Source organism: Hyperolius riggenbachi, chromosome 6, assembly GCF_040937935.1.
Source record: "Hyperolius riggenbachi isolate aHypRig1 chromosome 6, aHypRig1.pri, whole genome shotgun sequence".
NCBI lineage: Eukaryota > Metazoa > Chordata > Amphibia > Anura > Hyperoliidae > Hyperolius > Hyperolius riggenbachi.
This window is the reverse complement of record NC_090651.1, coordinates 239555800-239581772: the sequence shown is the minus strand read 5'-3', so window position 1 is coordinate 239581772 and position 25973 is coordinate 239555800. Positions and strand designations below refer to the sequence as shown.

General features: G+C 44.7%; 1 protein-coding gene across 3 annotated transcripts in view; it reads right to left on the bottom strand.

Annotated features, from left to right (window-relative positions):
- LOC137521396 (Golgi integral membrane protein 4-like) overlaps positions 1-25973 on the bottom strand; it is a 212441-nt gene that overhangs the window by 138418 nt on the left and 48050 nt on the right. For all 3 annotated transcript variants that reach the window (XM_068240577.1, XM_068240579.1, XM_068240578.1), the window contains exon 2: positions 5104-5178. In XM_068240577.1, the coding sequence (XP_068096678.1) occupies positions 5104-5178 (75 nt within the window). The remainder of the gene's footprint in view (positions 1-5103; positions 5179-25973) is intronic.

Genomic DNA, 25973 nt, shown 5'->3' with positions numbered 1-25973 from the left:
AACTTTTTGCACTATTTTAGAAGAATGTTTTTTAGTTTATGCATAAACCACTTTTTATTTTTTTCATCATTCGCGGAAGAACCCCTTTAAATTCTTGGTCACGGAGGCTGCAGCTCTGGCTCTTTGAGCCCACCAGGAGAAAAGTGTGATATAAAATGTTCTGTGTCTTGTCCTATGAGAACCCTGCTTAGTATCGCAAGACTAGTGCTTGGAAAATGATGGTGGAAAGGCCAGCAGCAGAATACTGCAACAAGTCAAGCTGAGATACAGCGGACAGCACCACGATTTTCTTTACCGCAAAGGTGTGATGGGTCTGCTTGCTTGGTCTCCAAACCTTCTCCAGATAGTGGCCACCATACCAGTATGTTGCCGCGCTCCACAGAGCAATGTATGACATTTTTATCAATAATTAAATATGCAATGTACCCATACAATTAAGATGACAGTTGGCTAGCAGCAATAACAACAACAACAACAAACAACATTTGTAAAGCGCTTTTCTCCCATGGGACTCAAAGCGCATAAGCATGGCTCCGACCATCGTGGTACAGAGGAAGAATTTTGTCTGGAAATGCCAGGCTAAACAGGTGGCTTTTCAGTCTGGATTTGAATAGCTCCAGGGATGGGGCTGTCTTTACTGGGTGTGGCAGGGAGTTCCAAAGAGTAGGGGCAGCATGACAGAAGGCTCTATCTCCAGATTTTTTGAGGTGCTGGGAGTGACCAAGTTTATAGAACTTGCTGATCTGAGGTTGTGAGAGGTGTGGTGCAGCTTCAGCAGGTCCTTCATGTATCCAGGGCCCAGATTGTGCAGGGATTTGAATGTCAGCAGTCCAATCTTGAAGAGTATTCTCCATTCTACTGGTAGCCAGTGCAGTGAGCGAAGGATCGGTGTAATGTGACAGTGGTGAGGCTGGTTTGTTAGCAATCTGGCAGCAGCATTCTGCACTAATTGCAGGCGACGCAGGTCCTTTTTAGGGAGACCAGCATAAAGGGCATTGCAGTAGTCCAGCCGCAGGCCCGCCATCAGGGGGGGGGGGAACATCCGTGACTCCCGTCACGGGCCCGGGGCCTGCAGGGGGGCCCCATCCCCGCCGCGGCCCTGGCCGGTGCTGCGGGTGCCGCCCGGCCGCCGCTCAACCCCTCTGGCCGCTGCTCCCTCCATCCCTCTAGCCGCTGCCGCCGCCTCCGCCGCCTCAGACCTCGATCAGGCGGCGACAATAGTGCGGGCGCTAGGACCCAGCGCCCGCACTGATATGCGGAAGTGACATCACTTTCTCATATAGAGCGGGTGCGTCCGGCGCCCGCTCTTACTGGTCGGGTCGCCGCTGATCTTGAGGTCTAACGCTGGGCTGCTGGCAAGGTAGGGGAAGTAGTGGCAGCGGCTGGGGGGGGGGGCTCCCTGTCACTCACTCACTAGCTAAAGGGGCTCCCTGTCACTCACTCACTCCCTAAAGGGCCTGCCTGTCACTCACTCACTACCTAAAGGGCCTCACTGTCACTCACTCACTCCCTAAAGGGGCTCCCTGGCACTCACTCACTGCCTAAAGGGGCTCCCTGGCACTCACTCACTGCCTAAAGGGGCTCCCTGGCACTTACTACCTAAAGGGGCTCCCTGGCACTCACTCACTCCCTAAAGGGCCTCCCTGTCACTCACTCACTCCCTAAAGGGCCTCACTGTCACTCACTCACTCCCTAAAGGGGCTCCCTGGCACTCGCTCACTAGCTAAAGGGGCTCCCTGGCACTCACTACCTAAAGGGGCTCCCTGGCACTCACTCACTACCTAAAGGGGCTCCCTGTCACTCACTCACTCCCTAAAGGGGCTCCCTGGCACTCACTCACTCCCTAAAGGGGCTCCCTGGCACTCACTACCTAAAGGGGCTCCCTGGCACTCACTACCTAAAGGGGCTCCCTGGCACTCACTCACTACCTAAAGGGACTCCCTGGCACTCACTCACTACCTAAAGGGGCTCCCTGGCACTCACTCACTACCTAAAGGGGCTCCCTGGCACTCACTCACTACCTAAAGGGGCTCCCTGGCACTCACTCACTACCTAAAGGGGCTCCCTGGCACTCACTCACTACCTAAAGGGGCTCCCTGGCACTCACTCACTACCTAAAGGGGCTCCCTGGCACTCACTCACTACGTAAAGGGGCTCACTGGCACTCACTCACTACCTAAAGGGGCTCCCTGTCACTCACTCACTACCTAAAGGGGCTCCCTGTCACTCACTACCTAAAAGGACTCCCTGTCACTCACTCACTACCTAAAAGGGCTCCCTGTCACTCACTGCCTAAAGGGCTCCATGTCACTCACTACCTAACCTGGGGGTCCCTGTCAGAATCCAGGTGAGAGGTGTCTACCATAATAAGGGGGCATTCTGCCTATTTATGTGAAATGCTGTCTATTTATGTGCCTCATGACTGCTGAATTTGTCTTGTTGGGGGCCTCATGATTTGTTGGGGGCCTCATGATTGCTGAATTTGTCTTGTTGGGGGTCTCACAATTGCTGAATTTGTCTTGTTGGGGGCCTCATGATTGCTGAATTTGTCTTGTTGGGGGCCTCATGGTTTGTTGGGGGCCTCATGATTGCTGAATTTGTCTTGTTGGGGGTCACATGATTACTAACTGCGAGACTATGGGAAAAGCTGAATCATTACCATATGAGACAATAGCATTAAACCTACTTTTTTAGCTTTTTTAAACAGAAAATAAAACTGGGAGGTTCTAAAAAAATGATGGAGCACTTCCTCCTTCCGGCTTGAAGGAGGAAGTGCTCAATATCGAGGCTTGCAACGCGTCCATTCGGACACTTGCACCTCGTTGAAATGCTGGGCGTAGAGCGGCGTTCTGAGTAATTAACCCCGCCGCATCTAGCCACTCAGCTGAGGCAATTAGAGCTGACTTGAATCACGAGTATCCACCGTGGTTATTCGTGATTAATTTGTGGACAGCAAGCCTCCAACTAGCTCTGCCAACATGTAATGGCTACGCAAATTTCTCAGTTTGTGGTGGGGGGGGGCCCGGACTGATGATTTGTGAGGGGCCCCAAAATTTCTGATGGCGGCCCTGTCCAGCCGTGATGTGATGAAGGCGTGGACTAGGGTTGGAAGATCCTCTGGGGGAAATCAGATGTTTAATCTTTGCAATGTTCTTCAGATGAAAGAAGGAAGATTTAACTACAGATGAAATTTGGTTTCTGAAACTCAATTCCCCATCGATTAGTACTCCAAGGCTGCGCACAAGGTTGGAGCTGTTTATGTCTGAATTCCCAATCCTGATTGGTGTTGCTTTAGGATAGAGCTGTTTTGATGGCGAGTGTTGGCTTTGGACAAACAGGACCTCAGTTTTGTCAGCATTCAGTTTCAACCAGTTCTCATTCATCCATGCCTGAAGCTCAGCTAAGCAAGAGTTTATTTTTGGGGTAGGGTCTGTTCCACCAGGTTTGAAGGACAGGTATAGCTGTGTGTCGTCGGCGTAGCAGTGGTACGTCAGGCCATGACGTAGGATAAGTGTACCGAGTGGCAACATGTAGATTGCAGACAGCAGAGGGGATAGGATTGATCCTTGTGGCACTCCGAATTGTAGAGGTGCAGGTTTGGACATTATAGGACCTAGGGATAATCTCTGTGTTCTGTCAGTCAGGAATGATCTGAACCACTGGAGGACTGATCCACTGATGCCACAGTACTCCTGCAGTCTGTTAAGCAGGATTTCATGGTCAACTGTATCAAACGCCGCTGAGAGATCCAACAGGATTAGGATGGAGCATTCCCCTCTGTCCCTTGCCATGAGCAGGTCGTTGCAAACTTGGATGAGGGCTGTTTCACAGCTGTGGTGTTTCTTAAAGCCAGATTGTAGAGGGTCCAGGATGTTGTTTACTGACAGCCTGGTTTCAAGTTGCCGATAGACAGCCTTTTCAATAACTTTACCTAAGAAGGGGTGGTTGGAGACAGGTCTGTAGCTGCTCATAGCATCTGGATCCATGGAAGGTTTTTTAACCTTGCCACATGTGCAATGAAAGCTGAGGCATGCTATAGAGCCTGTGTTTGTGTAGCCACAGGTGGTGGTGTTGAGCTGTTAAATGGATGGTTGGAGTTTGAGCAAATTACGTAGATATTGAATGAGGTTAACCTGTCCATCAGTGAAATAACATAGTAGTAGCAGTAGGGTAGTAGTAGGGTAGCAGTAGGTATCTGTTATATCTAATCATGTGTGCCAAATGCCCTAATGTTATGTACATGGGAGAAACTGGACAAACTCTGCGCAAACGTATGAATGGACACAGGCACACTATTAACGATACCAAATCTGAACTCCCAGTTGCTACACACTTTCGTTCCAACGGACACAGCATGATCTTCGTGTCACTGCCCTGAAGAATGGCTTCAAAACGTCAAATTATCGATTAATAGCAGAAACAAAATTTATAAATTGGTTCAAAGCTGTGGACAAGGGCTTGAATAAGGACAAAAACTTTTTATATTGGTATGAGGCAGATGATATTTGAACTCATTCTCAACCTATATAGCTGAACTTGTGAACTCAGAATTTACGATACCTCAGCCCAACTCTCAGGTCTGTGAGAATAGAGTAAACAAGGATCCTTATCTCAGCTAACAACCTCTCACCCCATTTAGATGTTTTGTTTCAATTAAGGCATTTTAATGACATGTATTTATGCTTGAAAAAAAATCTGTTTTCCCTTTTGATGTTGCATGTATATAGCTGTCTGTACCACCAGCCTGCAAACTAACAGGATATAAGCCCGACGAAGGCTGCAAGGCTGAAAGCTTGCTTATTCTTATTCATTTTAAGTTAGCCAACAAATGGTATCATCCTGATTTAAAACTTCTTGCTGAAATAACATGATACACACTGATGGGTGTGGTGGTCCAGCAAGTGTACTATGGTAATTTCTATACTACAGTAGAACACGTTTTTATCAAGAAATATCCTGATCTGCTTAAAAGACACTTGTAAATACTTTTTATGGTGAATGTTATTTAGCAGTTGCTTCATATAAACAATCCCTAAACAATCCACAAGAAATGGTGGCACACGTGATAAGGAATTACATGTACAATCAACATGCCATCCTAACCTTCTTTTGTCTTCTTGTGTTCTCCTTTCTCTTTCTGTAAGGAGCGTTCAAGTCTTGATCTATGTTCATACACCACTAAAGACAAAGAAAAATAAGAGAAAAAAAAACAAACAAACATTAAAACAAGAAGATCTAATTAGTAAATACATGTACTACACTAATTAGTAAATAAATGTAACACATGCTCATTCCTGCTTTTAAGATGGTAAAAGTTAGATCTTAAAACAAACCAGAAGTGAAGATAAACCAATCAGATAAATAATTGTAGCACCAGTTCTACTCCTAAATAGGACTTTCCTAAAATGGTGTGAGAAAGCGCGGAGCAGCCGCCGCCATGAGCCAGCGGCGGGCGGCTCCTTCCGCACACGGCAGCTACTCGCACGGAGAGGCAGCCGCCTCCTCACATCATGAGGCGGCTACCTCCGTGCATCAGCCGGCAGAGAGCGGCGAAACCACCGCGCTGGATGCGGCGGTTAGCCGGCAGGTCCCCGCTGCGGAGACACCGCAGAGCGGGGCTGTGCTGGCTGGGACTCGTGGTCCCTCAAGATTCAGAGTGACGCGCGCGCGCACTCAGACAAGATTTATGACACCAGGGGAGAGTCAGCTGACCAGGCAGGTCAGCTGACCATAGCTCCACTTCCCATTGGTCCAGCAATCAGGGAGGTGCTGGGGGACACCTAATGTATATATACTGCTGGCTGTTCATTCATCTGGTGTCTGGCGTTGCGATCACATATGTGGGAGCACCCAGATCCGTAGTCAGATCCTTAAGTGTGCCGGGACCAGCTGGAGCTGTAATCCTACACTTAGATAGATTTTGATAGCTAAAGTACTAGTTTGATTGTGATTATTTGTTATGACTTCTGCCTGCCTCGACTATCCGCCTGAACTCTGATCTTGTACTTCGATATTTTCTGATACCCTGTTGCCGAACCTCGGCTCGTTCCTAGACTCTGTTTCTGCCTCCCGATTTTGTACCCCGATATATCTGATACCCCGTTGCCGAATCCTGCCTGTACTTTGACTCCGCCTTTGCCTACCGTATTTGTACTTTATCTGTCCGTGTGTTACGATCTGGCTTGTCCGACCTCGAGAACCGACCTCACGATTGGAGGCGGTTCCCAGTCCTCATAGTGATACTTCCTTCTGAGGGTCACTCGTGGACTTTCCTTCCTACTGTCAGTCTGACTCCTCCCGTCTTGGAGAGCTCAGGTCTGCGGAAGGAATCCGTGCAGTTCTCCTTGCTGCACTAAGGCCTCGGCCTCTTAGTGTTACTGTTACACCAAACACTACACTCTACTCAGGTGAACAGAGGTTAGCCAGTATATTGGATTATCGGTGATACTGCAGATCACATATAATCTGGTATACGTCTGTATTCCCCGTGACGCTGCAGGTCACCGGTAATCAGACCTCTCTGTACTTCACCGATCGTTACAAATGGCAAGTTTTATTTGGATTTAAAGTTATCTTGGGGACAGGACATCAGTTTTTAATGTTCATTCAACACCCATGCAGACACATCTTGAATGCTTGAACTGCATCATACCTCCCACAATGTTTGATCAAAGGATGTAATTAATTGGTCACCCCCAGAGTCTAACTCAAAACCTTTGGAGCCAGAGCCTTATGTCATGCTGCCCCTACACTTTGGTACTCCTTTCCACACCCAATCAGGACATCACCATCGCTTGAAGCATTAAAGTTCAAACTAAAAAGCCACCTGTTTAGTCTGGCATTTATGAACACATACCGTATTTCCACAGTTCACCCTGCAACTATGTATTGATCTCAGGCATATCTATGTGCTTTGGGAGAAAAGCACTTTACAAATTTTACAGTGTTGTATTTTTATAGGGAAAAATAGTTTACAATTCTAATACCTTACCAATGAGAGTTAAGACAAAGTTATGCTACAGCCGGAATGCAGAGAATGTTCAATTTATAGCCCTCAATTCTGAGAAGAAAAAAGCATCACAGCCTAGTTCTAAGTGGGATTGGAACTGTGCATTCACAGATTTCTCTTATGTCAGTTCAGGTACTCTTTAAGGTTTGGCAATCTGTTTTCAAGGTTGTGTTACTGAATTCTTGCACTTCTCCTTTTGGCCCATTGGCCAAATCTCATTGTGAAATAAAGTGGTTCATCATCCAGCCATCGAAGGCTAAGAAAAAGCCAGGGAATGGTTCGCTAAACCTTTTCTCTTCTATTTGATGTTGTTAAACAGTTTTTAACTACACATTTTTGCTGTCAAACAAAAATTTTAAGAGTGGAGGAAAAAAAGGACTGTTTATCAGGGCTGTGGAGTACCTGAAGAATGAGTAGGAGAACATGCATCGACTGATTTCCAATAAATGTAGTAAAAAGTGTACCCGAGGCGATATGAGACATGATGAGATAAATATGTGTATGTACAGTACAAAACATTAATAACCAGGCTGTTTTACTTGTTTTATTTTGCTGCCTGAAAAAGAGTTTCTAGGCATGGAAGTGACAGCTTCAGGTCTTCTGGTTGGTACCTTGTCAGGGAATACAGGTAGTCCCCAGTTAACAAACAAGATAGGCACAGTAGGTCCGTTCGGAACACTGTGCCATCTCTGTTCCCTGTACCTCCTCTGTGCCTCCCTGCTCCCCCCCCCCCCCCCGTGTCACATTTGCCCTTTGTACCTGCTTATACAAGTTTAAAAGCCAAATTTTTCTTTGAATTTTTTAAAATCAATTTTCTTAAAAACTACAAGTCCAAATTTGAAATTTTTTTTTGACTTGTTCCCATGGAAACACAGAATCCATGCCGTTCGTATCGGTGGGTCGTTCGTAAGTCAGGCGTTCGTAAGTCGGGGACTACCTGTATAGTAAACATACATCACTGATAAGCAAACTGCAGCAATAAAACTTTTTCCTGGCAGAATACAACTTCTGAGGGCAGGGAGAGATAAAATATATGAACTATTTACTTGTTTCTAACTCAGGGACACTTAGTAGGCTGCTACTGATTAGAGACTGTAAAACATTCAACCTACTTTGTAAATGCTTAAAGAGAACCTGTACTGAGTAAACATATTTAAAATAAACACATGAGGTAACTTCAAATGAACATTACATAGTTACCTTGCCATCAGTTCCTTTCAGAAGCTCACCATTTTCTTCTGATAATAATCACTTCCAGTTCTGACAATATTTTTGTCAGATCTGAAATATGTCAGTTGCTGTCAGTTATAAAAGCAACAATGTACCTAAGCGCACTAATGGACAGTGGATGGCTATTCCTGCAGGTGCAGTGATGTCTCAACAAGACAGGTCAGCCGATATAGTGAGCATAAGGAGCAATACAGTACCTCTTCCAACCGTGTGTGTGGTGGATGGTACCTCTTTCTGTGCATAAATCTTGCTGTAATCCCGATATCCAGGGACAAGCTGATGCTCTGCTCAGCTTGGATGGAAACTGATCACGTGATCTCCTGGTCAGCTGATACCCAGACTTCCTGTTCCTGGCTTCTCTGCACTCCACCAGTGGCTCCAATCCCAGTAGCAGTGAAGGCAAACAGCAGCACTTCCTGGTTGAGGGAAAATGAGCAGAAATAGTGTACACTGTGGCCTCAATTCACGGAGCATTATCAAACGTTTATCAAACACTTTATCAAACGTTTGATAATTTACTTCATGGGTAAAATCTCATTTTGAATTCACTAAGGTGTTATATATTTGTTGAACGTTTTATCGGTAAAACATTCGATAAATATATAACACCTTAGTGAATTTAAAATGAGATTTTACCCATGAGGTAAATTATCAAACATTTGATAAAGTGTTTGATAAACGTTTGATAATGCTCCGTGAATTGAGGCCTGTGTGCTTAAAGAAGCCACGCAGGGGGTTATCACTTACTAGATAAGAGCTTGTTTATTTGCACATAAAAAAATCTGCAGCCTCACTACCCGACTCGAGTTTCGGCATTGTGCCTTCGTCAGGCCTGAAACAGGAAGTCTGGGTATCAGCTGACCAGGAGATCACGTGATCAGTTTCCATCCAAGCTGAGCAGAGCATCAGCTTGTCCCTGGATATCGGGATTACAGCAAGATTTATGCACAGAAAGAGGTACCATCCACCACACACACGGCTGGAAGAGGTACTGTATTGCTCCTTATGCTCACTATATCGGCTGACCTGTCTTGTTGAGACATCACTGCACCTGCAGGAATAGCCATCCACTGTCCATTAGTGCGCTTAGGTACATTGTTGCTTTTATTTTTTACTTTTGGGGCTTGGGACTCGCCTCCACCTTGTAGCTGCACACCACTCTTTGATTTTGCGCTGTGTCTCATTGCTCCTGCTGTCAGTTATAGCTGAGAGGAAAACTGATGTACCAGGTAATGTCTATGTTTCCCTATGGCTCAAGTAAGCGATGTTACAGTTTAACTGTGTGCTGACCAGAAAGCTGTTATGGGGTAACGGCCATTTTCAAAATGGAGGGCGGAAAATTCCCTTGATCACAGTGAACAAACAGGACGCGGGACAGGAGAAAGAGACTGAGGAGTAGGTAGACTACATGGAAGGTAAGTATGACTTGTGTATGCTTATTTTGACTTTTAATTTTCAGTTCAGGTTTTCTTTAAGTATAAAATAAAACCATGATATCTCTAAAGTCATTTTTAGGAGTAGGAGTCTAAATCTAATTGGTGTAATTGCCTTCTTAAAACAGAAGGAAATTTGCAATAATTCAGTTATAAATGAACATTTGTGGTTACCCACAATGCACACCTACTAAATATGCAAATTATCCCTTTCTTTTAAATCTAATTGATTATCTCAGTTTGTTTTCACCTTGGGTTCACTTTAAAAATTGCAATAAAAAAAAATAACTGCTAACTACTGCGCTACCAATTGATTCCTTTGAGTATCCGAGGATTACTGGTAATGTCCTAATTCACAGATAACATCACAGTACTTCTCCACTGTAGGAATAAAAGCCAGTGCGTAGTGGTTTCACTGAAGGAAGAAGCAAATTGTGACGGGCATATTTATTTCCCTTTAAAGTGTACCTGAGACTGAGAGAATATACAATTTTTATACATACGTAATGGGGCTTCCTCCAGCCCCCTCTGGCCTGATTAGCCTCCCATGCTGCTGTCCTCCACTACCTGCAGCCTCCGCAACTGGCCCCAGTAAGTTGTCCAGTCGGGGCCAGTTGTGCACGCTCCTCTGTATCACTCCCATGGCTGGGAGCATTCTGCGCCTGTGCAGTACTGCACAGGCGTAGAACGCTCCCGGCTGCTGGAGCGCAACGAGGACCGCACACAGGCAGCCTGCACAGTATGCCATGCACCGGAGGACTTTCCGGGTTAATATGCATAGGCTGCAGGCAGCGGAGGATGGTGGCGTGGGAGCTATCAGGCCAGAGGAGGCTGGGGGAAAAAAAAAAAATCATACACTTAAAACATGCACACAGCTAATCTACCGTAGTTAGAAAAAAAAAAAAAAAATCTTATCTGTATGCTTGCTCATTGTCTATGGTCAAAAAGACAACCAGGCAATTTGTATTGTTAAAAATATAAATAAAATAATAATAAAAATAATAATAAAAATAATATATATATATATATATATATATATATATATATATATATATATATATATATATATATATATTAATATTAATTATATACACATTATATATACATATATACACACACACACAAACACACAGTATACATGTTAAGGTGTGCTTTAAATGCTGGATAATACTACATTACCAAAAAGTTTTTCCATCTTACTTGAGCTGTAAAACTACTGTCAATCCTAGGAACAATCCCACAAGAGTTTAAGTCTCATTTAAATCATAAAATAAATTAATTTAACATGTTATTAAATCACTTTCAGACTCCATTCAGATAGTGACTGAAGAATGTGTAATAGAAGAAGTCTCCTAATTTTCCCAGCAGATTAAGTTTAATTGCACTCTCAGATGCATCCTTATATGGCTTTTCTGAGGCAACCTAGGCAACTGCCCAGGGCTTTATGGGTATACTCCTACCCAGGGATGCATTTTAGCATAATGTGTACTAGGCAGTCAGACAAGCAGGTTCCCCCTCTCTGCCATATATCTCCCTTGTATTGTGTGAGCTACCCTATTTTAGACTTAAAATTTAGTACTATTTTTATTCACATGGATAGCGACAGACTTGGATGACCAATAGGGAAGTGCATCAGCTTTCTAGCCAGCTTCCACAACAGCAGACACCATCTTATTGTCATACTCACCGTCCTGGTCGTCTGCGGGGTTCCCGGGTGCGCTCTCTGGTGCGCACGCGCGGGGGCTCTCTGGGCCTTGTAGTCCCACATCCAGCCTGGCGTGTGGCGTTGCGTGCTACGCGCGTGCGCAAAGTATTTCGCGCGCACATAGAACCGCGCGCGCATGCGCAAAATGTTACGCGTGCATGCGCAAAGTGTTGCGCGCGCCCTGCGCGGGCGCTAATTTTGGCGCCAATGCTCATTATAAAAGCAGCACTGCCCTTTGCTGCAGTGCTGCTCGTTCTGACAGCTTGGCTAGCCTGCCGGTGAACCTTTCTTCCCTGCCTTGCTATTTACCTGATCTGATTTCCTGTTGTGACCTTGGCCTGTGACCCCGACTTCCGCTGATCTCCGCCTGCCCTGACCTTTGGCTCCGTTTCCTGGATTACTGCTGTCTGCTGCCTGCCCTGACCCCTGGCTTGTGACCCCGACCTCCGTTGTCTTCTGCCTGCCCCGACCTTTGGATAGTGACCTCGATCTACGTTGAACTCTGTTTACCTTGGACATCTGGCTTTCATCTGACCACGCTTTCTCCACAACTAGTGTCTCTGTTCTCCCGACCACTCGCTGAGGTAATCCCAGTAGTGACCTGGTAGGGCACTAGGCAGCTAAGTTCCACATCCCCCTCCTGGGGGTGTGGTCCTGCACTCCCCTCAAGGGTGTGTGGGTGAAGACCCGTGGTCACCTAGTCTCCACTACTGGGTAACACCTCTTCCTTCGTGGGAAGGTCAACAGGGACTGAAGAGAAGTCCCAGTCAGTCCTAACACTTATACAGAATCACGATTGCTGAGTTTGACTAGGATGAAATACCTTGTATTTTGCAATATTTCAATGAAGTGGGAAAATACATTAGCATTTTAAAAATAGTGGAGTCTAATGCTGGGCATACACGGCTCGTTTTTTATTATCAATCAAGCCGCTGATGGCTCGATTGATAATATCCGACGTGTCCGATCACCGCACCGGATCGATACCGCGCTTGATCCCCACGGGCGGACAATGGAAGAAACGAAGCGCAGATAAGGAAGTGCCCCCACGTGATGGGGAAAAACGATCTACTGAAATGCACTAATGAAGAGAAGCACTAAACAAGTACTCTAGTATAAAATGGTTATACAAGTGGTGGAAAGAAGCTAAAAGAAGCCCCACTGACCTGCACTGAATTGACCAAAAAGTGCAGATCAACACCAAAAGTGGTGAATGTCAGGGTTCTTGTGAAGCGTTGGGGTTCTGTTGATACCGTTACTGGTATCAAGGGGCGAGCAGCCCCAGGGTGTGGGGTCTAAGTGAGTAAGGATCTTCACCAGCGCACACCACAAGGGATGATGGGCCGTCACCCCTAGTGGGTGGCGAAGTACTTTGCTGCCTGGTGCTTGCAGGTCACGACCCCTAGGACTACCACACCAGTGACGGGAAGAACAGAGGGTACCTGACGGGATTTAGAGGATACTGGCAGAGTGGACCGTTGGGTAAGGACAGGCTAGCAGGACAGGAAGGCCTAACCTACATGGATCCCAGGGCGGAACTGGCAGACAGGATAATACCCAGAAAGGGAGCAGACTGTATGGTTTCTGAGAGGCAATGGACAGGCAGGGGAAATCCCGGGTAAGAAGCCGACAGCTAGGTTTCCAGGGCAAGTGCCGACTGACAGGGTAAGTCCCAGAGATACTGGCAGTCAAAAGTAGTTCCCTGGGAAGGAAGCTGTCAGGCCAGGTACCCAGGAAGGAACGGACAGGCTGGGGGAATTCCGGGAGACTGCAGGTGACTGCACAGCTCCAGGAGGGAACTGTCAGGCTGAGGGAAACCCATGGAAGCTGCAGGTGACAGGAGAGCTCCCGGACGGAACTGGCAGGCTGAGGGAAACCCATGGAAGATGCAGGACAGGGAAGTGAGGCAGGGAGACTGACAGGGAACAGAGATAGGCACAGGAAAGCAGGCCTGGAAGGGCAGGCAGGGAAACAGGAATGGATGTCAGACAGGAGTCTGACAGGGAGTGCAGGATCCTGGTTAGGCTGCAGGCAGGATAGCAGGCAGACAGGTGACTGACAGGCAGGCAGGTTAGAAACGGGGATTAACCAAAAAGGGGAAACTACTTGGAAGGGAGATCCTGGTAGTAGGTAAGCCAAAAGGGAAACGACTTGGAGGGGGACCGGCGACAGAACGCCGTGGCTGATGACCAGGGATGCAACAGCATCCATCTGTGATATAATAGTAGAATCATCTGTGAGAGTGCTGGGCTTTTATAGCCAGCCTCTCAATTAAGGACAGGTGCAGTATCGCCTCCAGCCACTGCACAAAAGAGGGAGCTAGCGCACGCCTGGCCTCTGAGAGCGACACCAGTTCCAAGGAGGAAGTCGTGCTGGCATCTTTCCACCATTACAGGATGGAAAACGAACGGAGCTTCGTGGGACCAGTCGGCTGGAGGGTAACGAGCGATCATTACCCTCCGCCATCCTTACAGGAGTCAGTAATCGTTACAGTGAACAAGTCTTCCTGCAGCTTTCCACTCCCCAGTATGGTGCCTGCCACTACCTAAGTGTTGGCAGATATTTCCTCATTTTATTTTGGAGGGGGGGCGCATTTGCTCCATCAAATATTCTTAATGCCTTGTGCACTGTGGTACCTGACAGAAGACAGCGGGATACTGAGCAACAGGATTATGGGATTACAAGCAAATCACATGAATCTTGGCTACTAGGAATGGTCCAGAAGATGTTCATAATCTAGCTAGCATTCGAAAATTTTATGCAGCTTGGAAAAGAACAGTCAAAACTAGCAAAAAATGCATTTGATTTACCCTATTCAAAGCTGCATGCAATTTTCAAGCAATTCAAAATACTGTAATTGTAGCCACATGCTCACTTCTTGACCCATCACTGTAGCCCAGTGGTCCTCAAACTAAGGCCCGCGGGCCAAATGCGGCCCCCTGAGGCTTTTTTTACCGGCCCCACACACACAAAATGTATTACTTATAGATGCAGTCAGGCAGCTGCATCTTTAATTATTGGTTGTCCACATATACAATAGCCAGACATCCATATGGAAGCCAGAAAGCAGTTATTCGCTGGTTTCCAGTCAAATTCCACATCAGGTGACACTGCTGTCCAATTGGATTGCAGGGTGTCACCTGGGTATGCTTCACTGTCTGGCCCACAAAGACTTCGACATCATTTTATGTATACTCTGGCCCCCCCAGCAGTCTGAAGTATGTTGACCCGGCCCTCGACCCAAAACGTTTGGGGACCCCTGCTGTAGCCAAATCACAAGCTCTCCAAACACTGGAAGGAGACAAAGTTTCCAGTGTGAGAATTCTGGTAGTTCTCCATAGCCTGGATATTCTGTTACATAATTACAAGACACAGTTTGTAACTTAGTAAATTAAACAAATTAGAAAGAAATAATTATTTCCCTTTACATACACACAAATAAACATTTCATTTTAAGGGATACTTCACCTTTGTGGAGGGGAAAAAAAGCCACATTCTCTAGGTCAGCTCTGTACGTATAAAAATATAGTACAAATTTCCATCTTCAAAACACGACCTACTGATTGCCATACTTACCTTTAACCCTTTCTAATATCCAGTATAGGCTTAATGTGGGACATAGGAAAAATGGCTGCCACTAGGTGGGGCTGTTGATGGATAAAAATCGGCCTTAGACACTTTGATCACTGCTTGCCCCAAGTTACAGTATATACCGGTAAATACTACGTATGGTAGTTGCATTTAGGTTTGTAGTAGAGCGCTGGATCTGGTATAACACGGCGTACCAGGTGGGTGAGGGGTTTCTCGCCATGCTTACTGTGGGGAAAGAGTGAGAGGTACGACACTGGACACACTCGCTATTGTTGGCTGGAAAGGTTTAAATGGGATATACTTGTTATGAGGGGCTGAGAGGTGGGTTTAGGACTTATACACACTGCTGCGCTTTTCAAATCGTATGAATTTTTTAATCCCAAAGTCTTTTGAAAAATTATGAAAATTGTGAAGACCTGTACACGCTGGTGCGATGCGCTGTTTCTATTCTCATAAAGGCTTGCGATTTAAAAAAAAAGCTCCTCTAAAAGCTATAGGTCTCAAGGAAAAAATAGTACAGAATCCATACTGGTATAATATAGTCCTGGTCACTTTGGCCAGCAACGATACCATTTTTCATGACCAATAACTACAAAAGATACAAAAACTAGATTCATTTTAAAGCAGCAGAGAATCCTCATCAGTAGTTAAACTACAATTGTGCCGCCACAAATCACAGGAAACTTTTTCAGCCCAACTTCTTCTGATGGTTGTGAGGAAAATGTGCTTTACAAAATCAGAACCATATGATTATTTTTCCTGGAATGATAAATTACCGCCTTTAAATAACTGAGAATTGTGAGCTAAAAGCCTGAGCTGTGAACAATGCACAGAGAAAAAGACCTGCTCTCCCATCCGGCAGCTCCTTCCCTGGTCCACAGCCCATTTGTTTGTATGCAACCAATCCAGGCCAGCGTATAGCAAGGTCATTGTTACAGCATTTCTCCACCGTCAAAGACAACCTGTATCCGCAGCTTTTACAATTAGACCGTCTAGAAGGCAAAAGTGAAGCAGCTGGAGTTGAACAAGAAAGAAGAAAGCCTTCATCTCTTCATTGTTTGGGTTTACCAACCTAAAGTACACTTGTCATGAGAAAATGTGGAGGCTTGAATTTTTTTTTAGCTAATTAAAATGCCTGGCTGTAAAGCTGCGAATATACTTGAAATTAGTTTTCATTGGGGGAAATTCAGAGCGATTCCGTGCACAGGAATTTTGATGGAGAAATGCAGCCTATTTAAATCATTAGGCTGCTTCAAAATTCCCGTCGGGGGGTGGGGTGGGAGCAAGAAACGGAGAGTTGCCAGCATTTTGTTGCATCTCACATTCGAATCCCCATGGCCGTGCGTGGCATGGCTAGAGAGATTTAGATCCATACTCGCATCACCAAAGTGCCAATGGAAGGTCCCCCTCTGGGATCAGGGCTCAGCAGAGTGCTGATGCATCACCAGAGACTAGCAACACATCTGTTGCTGAGGGGAGACATCCCACACAGTTGGGCACTTCTGGCAAACGGGGTAAGTAGGATACAAATGCACTCCAGCGTTGGTCAGATGTCGGACATTACTAAAGATTAGAAAATAGCTAATGGCAATCTTGGAACTTCAGGAGTCCCGATTTTAAAGTGTTCTTCCTTAATAGTCAGGGGGGTACAGCAAAAAATTCAGATACTGTACACTTAACCCTACTTTGACCCTCCCTCTATTCAGACACGGAGGTCACACAAACCAAAAAAGTGAGAATTTGGGCTAAAGTGGGTGTTGCAGATCCAAAGTATAGCTAGAACTTAGGGTGAAGTGGGTGTGGATCCACAGTGTAGCTAAAAACAGTAATTCTAGAAAAACTGTATCCTCAGGAGCAGAACTTGCTCATAAATGTAAGCCATAAGCAGATGCACAGAGCATGAACAATACACAATTGGGATATGATTGTGCTTGCAGAATCTGCTGAAATTATTTTGGCAAGCTTTGTTCTCATTTTAACTTCATAAAAGTATAGTGTGTCTAAAAAAGAATTGTATAAAAAAAAAACAAAAAAAAGCAATGGCATAACTCCAAGCCATCTCTACAAAAATTCTCAACTTCTTTTTATGACTTGGTGATTATGTTTGGGTCTATTTATCGAACTGGAGTAATTGTGGGGGTATTTTTAACGTTCCAGCTCTCCAGAGCCATGCATTCACTTTTTATGCTTTACTTTGAGACTAAACAAGGCAAAATATAAGAATCACATACACATAGTAGATATTCCAGAACTTAGGACCAGCATAGAAAGATCTTTTGAATTGTATCTGGGTAATAAATATAAATATAACTGTTCAAACTTTAATTTTGCAGACTTTTCATAAATACATGTAAAATAAATGTACTCATTCTGGTTCTGTGATTCAAAGTATTACAAGAAGAGGATTAGCAGAGAAGTCCAACAACTGGTATGGTTTATAAGGGAATAAAAATTGGTCATAGGTATTCTTTCCCTCAAAAGTCAATGAGCCCCTCACCTATATGACTATAAGCCCGTCTATGCTCTAATGTAGAGCAGTCTAAGGCCTGGAACCCAATAGGAGCTCCTTGTGATTTAAAAAGCTCTTGCTAATGTAATGCTATGGCTGTGATCCCACTTGAGCTGTGTGAGTTCATAAAAATTCCCCATAGCATTGCATTAGCAAGAACTTTTTCAAATCACTGGTGGGTTTGAGCCCTAAGATTGTGTGGGTGAGCAGGGCCTAGCTATGAATGACTTCTGACTGCACTTACCAGAAACTTGTAGCCTTGTTTTTCCATTTGCTACAAAAATGAGCACTGTAAGAAGAATGGTAAAACCATTCATAACTCATTTAGAAACCCTACCATCCCATTCCCCAATTAAATTAAAAAAGTGTAGTATGGCTTTGTGGACAGATAGTTTTGAGGGAAGTTGAGCTGCAACGTCGTCACTTTCGTCACTAAAAACGAAACTGACTGACTGCTGGCCACAGGAGCGGCAGTAAGAGGCTCTACCTGATCCGGCTAGCCCCCCGGATAGGTTTGTTTTTGTTGTTATACTTTTATTCTTGGGCTTGGGATCAGTGGTGTATCTAGAGGGGTACAGGCATGGCTTCTGCCATGGGCGCCACAGAACCATGAGCACCATGCCTGTCCCTGTGCTTCGCCGCCATGCCTGTCTTCATGCCTCTCTGTCACTCAGACCTCAGATCATTCTGTTATCTGGGGAACATGGCTACTTAATTTATTTATGCAGGGCATACTTGGGTTACAGTTACAAAAGAGGACAGAGAGGAGAAAAGATATTTCCAAAAAAGTCACTTCAGCAATATCCCAAGCACAAAAACACAGACATCCATAACACATGGACTCGGCAATTTCAGTGTTTGCCATAGGCTCTATATTACCCAGATACGCCTCTGCTTGGGACTGCTTTAAAAAAAATCCAATGCAGGTTTGCTGGATCTTTCTGGGGATCCTCAGGGATCACTGTAGATGTGAACAGAACTTGCATCAGGCTTCGCGTTGTGGCACAATGAGGCCAGACAGTGAGCTTCACATCAAAGTAACATTTTGGGACTGCAAATACCACAGCCATGTGTAGGCTCATGCAGACAAGTAAGAGATTTGTTATCTCCTGGGGACACTTGCTGGTACATCATGAGAAGCCAAAGGATACATGATATATTATCAGATCCTGAAACTCATCCACAGCCCTTTTCCATCTCACTGCAAAAATATCTTGGCGGAAATAACCGCACAATTACAAAACAGAGCTTGGGAAAAGCTCCAAACAGACTGGAACAATATGCTGGTGCAAAGAAACTACATTTACTGTAGGTAAAAACAACTGTCTGGATAGATAAAATTGAATTTAAATGTTTACTCATTTTGAAAGTGTACATGAACTCAAACAGATCTGCCTCTGCCAAAATAAGCAGACTGTGAGCCCTGGCAGGTCTCTGCTATGCAGAGGAGTCAAAGGATTCACCAATTCCCAACATAAGAGGCAACTATGCTTTCTATGTCCTCATAACTAGGGAGGGTCAGAAATGCAGAGTTCCGATTCTGCGGAAATTCCTATTTCTGCCAATGCCAATTACTGATTCTATGGATTTACGAGGCGGCCTTTTTTGGTCTTTTTGCATTCTCTGATTGGCCAACTATTTCCAAGTTGACTGCATTATTTGATTGGTCTATGCTTCCGAGTTTTGTGATTGGGCTACAAATACCGAGTTGCGGTAATGTGGCATTTCTACAGAAATCCTATTTCCATTTGGAAATGCAGAAATGCCATTTCTTCAGAATCCAAATGAGCATCCCTACTCATAACTATGGGTACTGCGTGAAGAGAATAGTGCTTCAGCACTCCACGGGGTCCTATGTAGGAGACTGGATTGGTCACGTGAAGCTTTCAGAAGTGATAAACATGGAGAGCATGCTCAAGCCCTGAACGAACACATTGGACTCAATTCTGGTAGCTATGTGAGGTAAATATTTTTTGCAGGTAAAATACCTCATGAGGCATTTTCCTCTTTTTTTTAGCAATTCTGAAAGATTTTTTATCCATTTCCGAACAGGAGGTAAAACATGAGGTAAATGCATAAAGTGAGGTAAAACTGAGGTATTTCAGCGGTAAGCATGCAGTAAATAAATAATAGTACTCTTTAATTGTTTCCCATAAGTTAGGATAGTCTTTGGAAGATTTTTTTGAGGGGGGGGGGGGGGGGGGTGTATTTGATTATGTAGCAACCTATGAAAAGTATATTTAGAGGCATCCCTTATAAAAAAAATCCAGTAAATAATTGGAGTTTTATTTCTACTATTCTTTTCTATTACACAGCCTGAATAGGAACAACACTAAAACAGGAATAGGAACTCCACTAAAAACTGCAAAAAGCATACAAATTGTCTTTACCTCCAGGTACAGGCAGGTCTGATAGGTAAATTATGTGCCAACATGCCCCCTAATTTCCATTAAAATAGCTATTTTTGGTAAATTACCTCATGAATTACCTCATAATTTACCTCATGTGGTAAAACATGACTAAAACCTACCAGAATTGCTAAATGTCATTACCTTATGAGAGGAGAGAGGCACTGCCCTGGATGCCAGATATAGAGAGCCTCTGTGGTCTTTGATCAAGCGACTGTAAGCGCACTTTATACTTTTCAATAAATGTATGAACTGCAGTGCGAGCCTCCTCTCCTTAAAGAGAACCCGAGGTGTGTTTAAAGAATGTTATCTGCATACAGAGGCTGGATCTGCCTATACAGCCCAACCTCTGTTGCTATCCCAAACCCCACTAAGGCCCCCCTGCACTCTGCAATCCCTCATAAATCACAGCCATGCTGTGAGGCTGTGTTTACATCTGTAGTGTCAGTCTCAGCTGCTCCCCCGCCTCCTGCATAGCTCCGGTCCCTGCCCCCGTCCCTTCCCCTCAATCAGCAGGGAGGGAAGGGATGCAGGCGGGGACAGGAGTTCTGCAGGAGGCGGGGAGAGCAGCAGACTGACACTATAGAGATAAACACAGCCAGCTCTGACAAGCTGTTTGTCAGCAGCATGGCTGTGATTTATGAGGGATTGCAGAGTGCAGGGGGACCTTAGGGGGGTTTGGGATAGCAACAGAGGCTGGGCTGTATAGGCAGATCCAGCCTCTGTATGCAGATAATATTCTTCAAACCCACCTCGGGTTCTCTTTAAAGCCCTCATAACTCATGCTTTGACTTCTGTAATAGCAAAAGTGGTGCTATAATCTCCTCTTATAGACACTGCCCCATGCACTGGCTCAGAATGAATAACCCAGTGGCCATACATTACAGTGGACATACATTGCAGAGGTCATCTTTGAAAAACAAATCACTGTGCTAGAGTCTGTAGCAGTCCTGGGGGATTCAATAAGTGGTGTTGGATCAAGACATTGAGGCCCCTGCCAGTGCTGATGCTGCTACAGTAAAAGAAATGATGAGTTATCTCACATGCCACTTTTTAGAATGTGCTCACTCAGGTTTAATACATACCTATGTAGAGGGAAGGCTCTGTATATCATAGGGCCTTCCTGGTCTTCAGCCCATCCTGTTCGTCTTTCGATGTCCCTAGTTGAAGTTATTTATCCTGCTTGATCGGGCAGCTCTTCAGTAGTCCTCGGGCAGCCTTAGGAACTACTCGCACCCTGGAGTAGTTCTAAACACGAGTGCATCCGTACAGAGCTCATGCATGCGCAGTACTGACACGCTCATCTTTGGAACTACTCAGGGACACGAGTAGCTGCATAGGCTGCCCGAGGAGTAACAAAGATCTAGCAGGTTGAATAATTTCAACAGGGAATAGAGCATAAATGATGAGATGGACCAAGGCCCGGGAAAACTCTACGGTATCCAGAGCCTTGCTCTCCTTAGGTATGTATCAAATCTGCAGTGAGTTTCCTCACAGGTTTGCTGTAAGAATAAAAAAGGTCAAACTTTTGCATATGAAGCCCTAGGTAAGGAAGAGCTGTCTGTTATGCTTTTCCTGTGTTATGACAACAGGTACCATCAATAAAAAAAATTTTCCCCCTATCTTAAGGGCTGGTTCCGCTGAACGGCTGCCATGCAGGTCATTTTTACTGCTGGGATCCACCACGTCCCACATTTAGATGAATTGGAGAGCTAATCTCAATAGGTTTATCATCAATTGCTGCTGATTGCGCTTGCACCGGTCAATTGAATTTTCCAAGACGCTCCATGCAGCTTCTAGCGTCAGCTGCATTCGCAGGTTCTATATGCCCCTAGGGGCTCACAATGCAATGTGGCGACAGCAGAGCAGTGTTTTACACCTGCAGAAAATGCTGGCCCTAAAAGTACCAAGCTTACATGCAAAAAAGCAACTAGAAGAAGAAGTAGTATCAGCATTCAGTAGGAGGTAGCTGCAAATGTTGGGTCAGCTTATTTAAGAACTCATTAACGTTGCCTTGCTTTCCACAACAGTCTTTCTGCCAAAAAAAGCAGTAATCTATAAGAGAAACAAATTTCATACTTCCTATCTGGGGGAGGTAGAGGAATGTCATGAATGAAAACACAATCAATTACCATGATGCCGGCACTGAAAGCTTCATCTCGTTCCTAGTTTTGCAGAACGTGGCACAAGCCTCATTACACCACAGCCTGAACACTGCAAAAGACCGGGGCTCAGAATATCAATATGGATGTGAGTTTTTCTCACATTGAAAAGTGTTGGTAGACTGAGGAACTGTAAGGGGGGTGAGAGGGAAACATAAGAGCACACAAAAGGACAGACCAGAAAGAGAAAGAACAAAAATAAAGGAAGGTAATGTATTATTGTAGCAGAATAACAAAGGATGATAATGAGGTAGACAGCGCTGATGATAGAAGTAGGTGGGACAGCTGTCAATTTATGCCATTCAAGCAAATAATACAACCAGCGCAGACACTGAAATGACAAAGGTGTCGAGAGGAACAAGACTGCACCTCTCCAATCACTCAAGCCTGAGCAGCGGTGGCTTTCTTCACCTCAACGAGGGATTTTGGTGCGGTTCTCCTCCTCGTACTGGAGTCATTTGTTTTCCCTTTTGAGGGGAGGGGTTTCTTTTTAATAAGGGTTAGTGTGAGGTTAGAGTTAGTGTAAAGAAGAAGAGAGGATATGCAGAGATGGATTAAGATGATAAGATTAGGGCCCTAGGCAAGGTAGTAGATTTGGGGCCGCTTTGTGGTCTTTTTGGTAAGCTGAAGTGGAGGAAGGTCATAGAAGGTGGTTGGTGGGCTCCTTGACATGCACTAGGTTACAGTGGGTGTCAAGTTGCAATAATAGGGACTTCATAATGGAGAGAGCAATAGCAGGACAGACTTTAATGAAAAGAACACTAACTAGCAGGGTACATTTAATGAAGAGAACACTTATCAGGGGCCACTAAAATGAAGGGAGCACTAACGGAGAGCCAGAACAAAGGGAATGCTGATATTAAGGAATCACTGCATGGATTGGTCAAGGGTTTTGGGGGGAGGGAGTGTAGCAGAATGGAGATTGAATGCTAACCGTCATCAGCTCGAATCCTTCTTCGGTGTGACACTTTAAGTAACCTCAAGACAAACATCTTCCGGGCATCAATCACAGTTGAAATATTCACAGCTGTCTGAGAGCTCATGGAAGTATTAGCATTGGAGGATATTACACAATCCACATCTGTATTGGGTGTGTCTGAAAATACCCAATATATACTGTAACTTCATTGTATTTAGTAATATTTACTATGTAATGTAGTAGACAACAACAGGGGCTGGTTTGTTAAAGAAATTTCATAAATGTCGCAACATTTGGTGCCCAGAAACTATGTAACATTGTTGTTTAGTGCTTATATACATTGGGTGCCTCTACCAGAGTTTTGTATTAGACTTCATGTCCCTTCAGGGGTTACAGTCTTTTTATTAGTTTTTGCCCTAAAGAACTCCAAGGAGAGCTACCAGCCAGTTACTGCACAGCAGACCAGAAAGCCAAGTGTGGACGGTTATCTCCCATAACCTCTGACGATGGTGGCAAGTTAGTACCTTTGTGAATATATGAGGTTTCAGCATTTGGGCAGTATCTCCAAAGCATTTAGAGGTGTTGGTCTGTTACGGCAGTTCCAATATGGGGAACCCTCACGTCAGAAAGGGTCAGTTCACCTTAATCTAAAACCAAACCAATACCCCACTTCAGGAGTTTTTAGGTTCCTCCTTTAGTACGAAAAAAAAATCCTTTAGGTAGGGAACACACTGGTCTTTCGGTTTTCTGCGTGCGTTTTTCTGCATACTTTCTGCACACCAAGTGTGTTTCTATGCAGGAAAACGTGTGCGTTTTTTTCACAGCAGCTAATGTAATTGATAGAGAAAACTGACAGAATGTGCAGAGTTAAAGTTTTTATTCTGCGCGCGAAAAACATATCAAGTGTGAACTAGCCCATTGATTAACATGTGTTCTCTGTTTCTCTGTGCAGTAAACGCATACGAAAAAATTCAAGCGTGTTCCCTGCCTAATACACACGGTACGATTTTCCGTGCGATAGATGGACCGATAGATAAAATCCGTCATGTCCGATATTGCTCCTGTTCGTTTCCGCCCTCGATTTCTCATAGCGGTGAATCGAAAAAGATAAGAAAAATCTTACCGTGTGTACCCAGCATTAGGATCATCTTTCACTTATCCTTTTGGCAGCTCTCTGAATGATAAGCGAATTGAAATGTAACTTGCTTCATTGGCTATCTTATGCGTCTGTTTAGGGATTGGTTTAGATGGGCTTCTGCAGGCAGTGCGTTTAGCTGATGCTAAGTTTGACATATATAGGGAACACAAAACCGCAGAGGGATGCTACATACAGCGTCACAGAAATTGCGATTAACTGCAAAGTTTGTGCAATTGCATCGAGAAGATCTCTTCCATATTAATGCTGGCGTCAGTCAATCCCATTGGTAATCAACTCGCACAGCGACTGGCAGCGGCATGTGTAAACCTGCCCGTAAGGTGCTTTTTTTTTTTTTTCTTTTTTTTTTTTTAAAGCAAAAGGCATGAATCAGGTTGCTATCTAACTCTCCTGCTGCTTATATCTCGTTGGGTTTTTCTGTTCAAAATTTGTATCCATACTACAAATGTCTGCAAACACATGGCTGTTATTTCAAAAGTTCTGCCCGTTCCCCTAATTGTGTTGTAATTGCTTGATATTTTTAGCACCCTTGGTGAGCTTTTTGCTATCCCCATAGCTGAAGAGGAGACTGTCCTTCTGTATACCTTTTTTAGCCATTATGGGTGCTTTAGCTATTGGTTGTTATTTCCCCATTTATTCGTTGGTATAAGGTGCTTTAAAAGGGAGGTGCAATTCTCCATTTATTGGATTACATTTTTTTCACCAGGTTTATGTTGGATAAACTAATGAGGTAGCGATGGACTAACTTACTGAAGACTCAAATTGTCTGGTTTAGACCAGGAATGTCAAACCGGTCCTACGAGGGCCGAGATCCTCACACATTTTTGATACAGCTCAAATGAATTGATGGGTCTGAATCAGGAAAGGTGTGGTCCATCAGGTAGAACACATTCCTTTCTTTCTCAGTCCATCCTAAACACTGGCATGGATCTGGCCCTCCAGGCCTGGCGTTTGACACGTGGTTTAGGGCCCGTTCAGATCACAAATGCGGATGGCCATGCGTATGAACGCATGGCCATCCGCATTTGTGTGCGTTGCGTGGCTGATCCCATCACTGAAAAGTGAATGGGACAGCCACGCGTTTTAGCAAAATCTGCGTGCAGCATGCGTTCCCGGACCGCACAGGTCCGGAACGCATGCAGTGTGAACATCAGACATTGCACTCTATGCAATGTCTGATGTCGTGCGTATCGGCCACCTGCACGCGTTTCCAAAACGCGGCTGGAAACGCGTGCAGTGTGAACGGGCCCATATGACAAAAGCTTTATTGCATACGCCACAAAAATGTGACACGTTTCACAGGTCTGTAACCCGATTCCTTAGGCAATTAACATGAGCAACAGTGTTGAGCTCTCAGTAGGCGCGGTACCTCCTACTAAGCATCACAATAGGGAGGGGAGTCCACCACTACCTTCCTTTTTAAAGTGTTTTTAACGTATTTTATCCTTTCTGGCGCCTCTGTACCCTTCTACTAATTACAAGCTTGTCCACCTTGGTGGAGGTGTGTATCCCCCATCATGGAACTACAGAGAGCCCCTTCTTAACCCAAGTGGGGTTGGGTTTAACCTCCCCACCTGCCTATAGTGGTAAAACACCCTTCTGAGTATCCATTCACACGATTTATTTAATATGTGACTATAACATTCTACACCATTGTGGGCTCTCGATTTCTCCTTGTTCGCACGTACCTAACCAGACAGTTCAAAGGAAGATGAAACACTGCAGCTACAGAACACATGTAACTAAAAACTATATTTCACAATATTTCTTGATCTCCACACTAATAAAACCTGTTGGCTAAGTACAATGATTTAGTAATAGGCCAACACATCCAGAAGGGTTAAACCACAT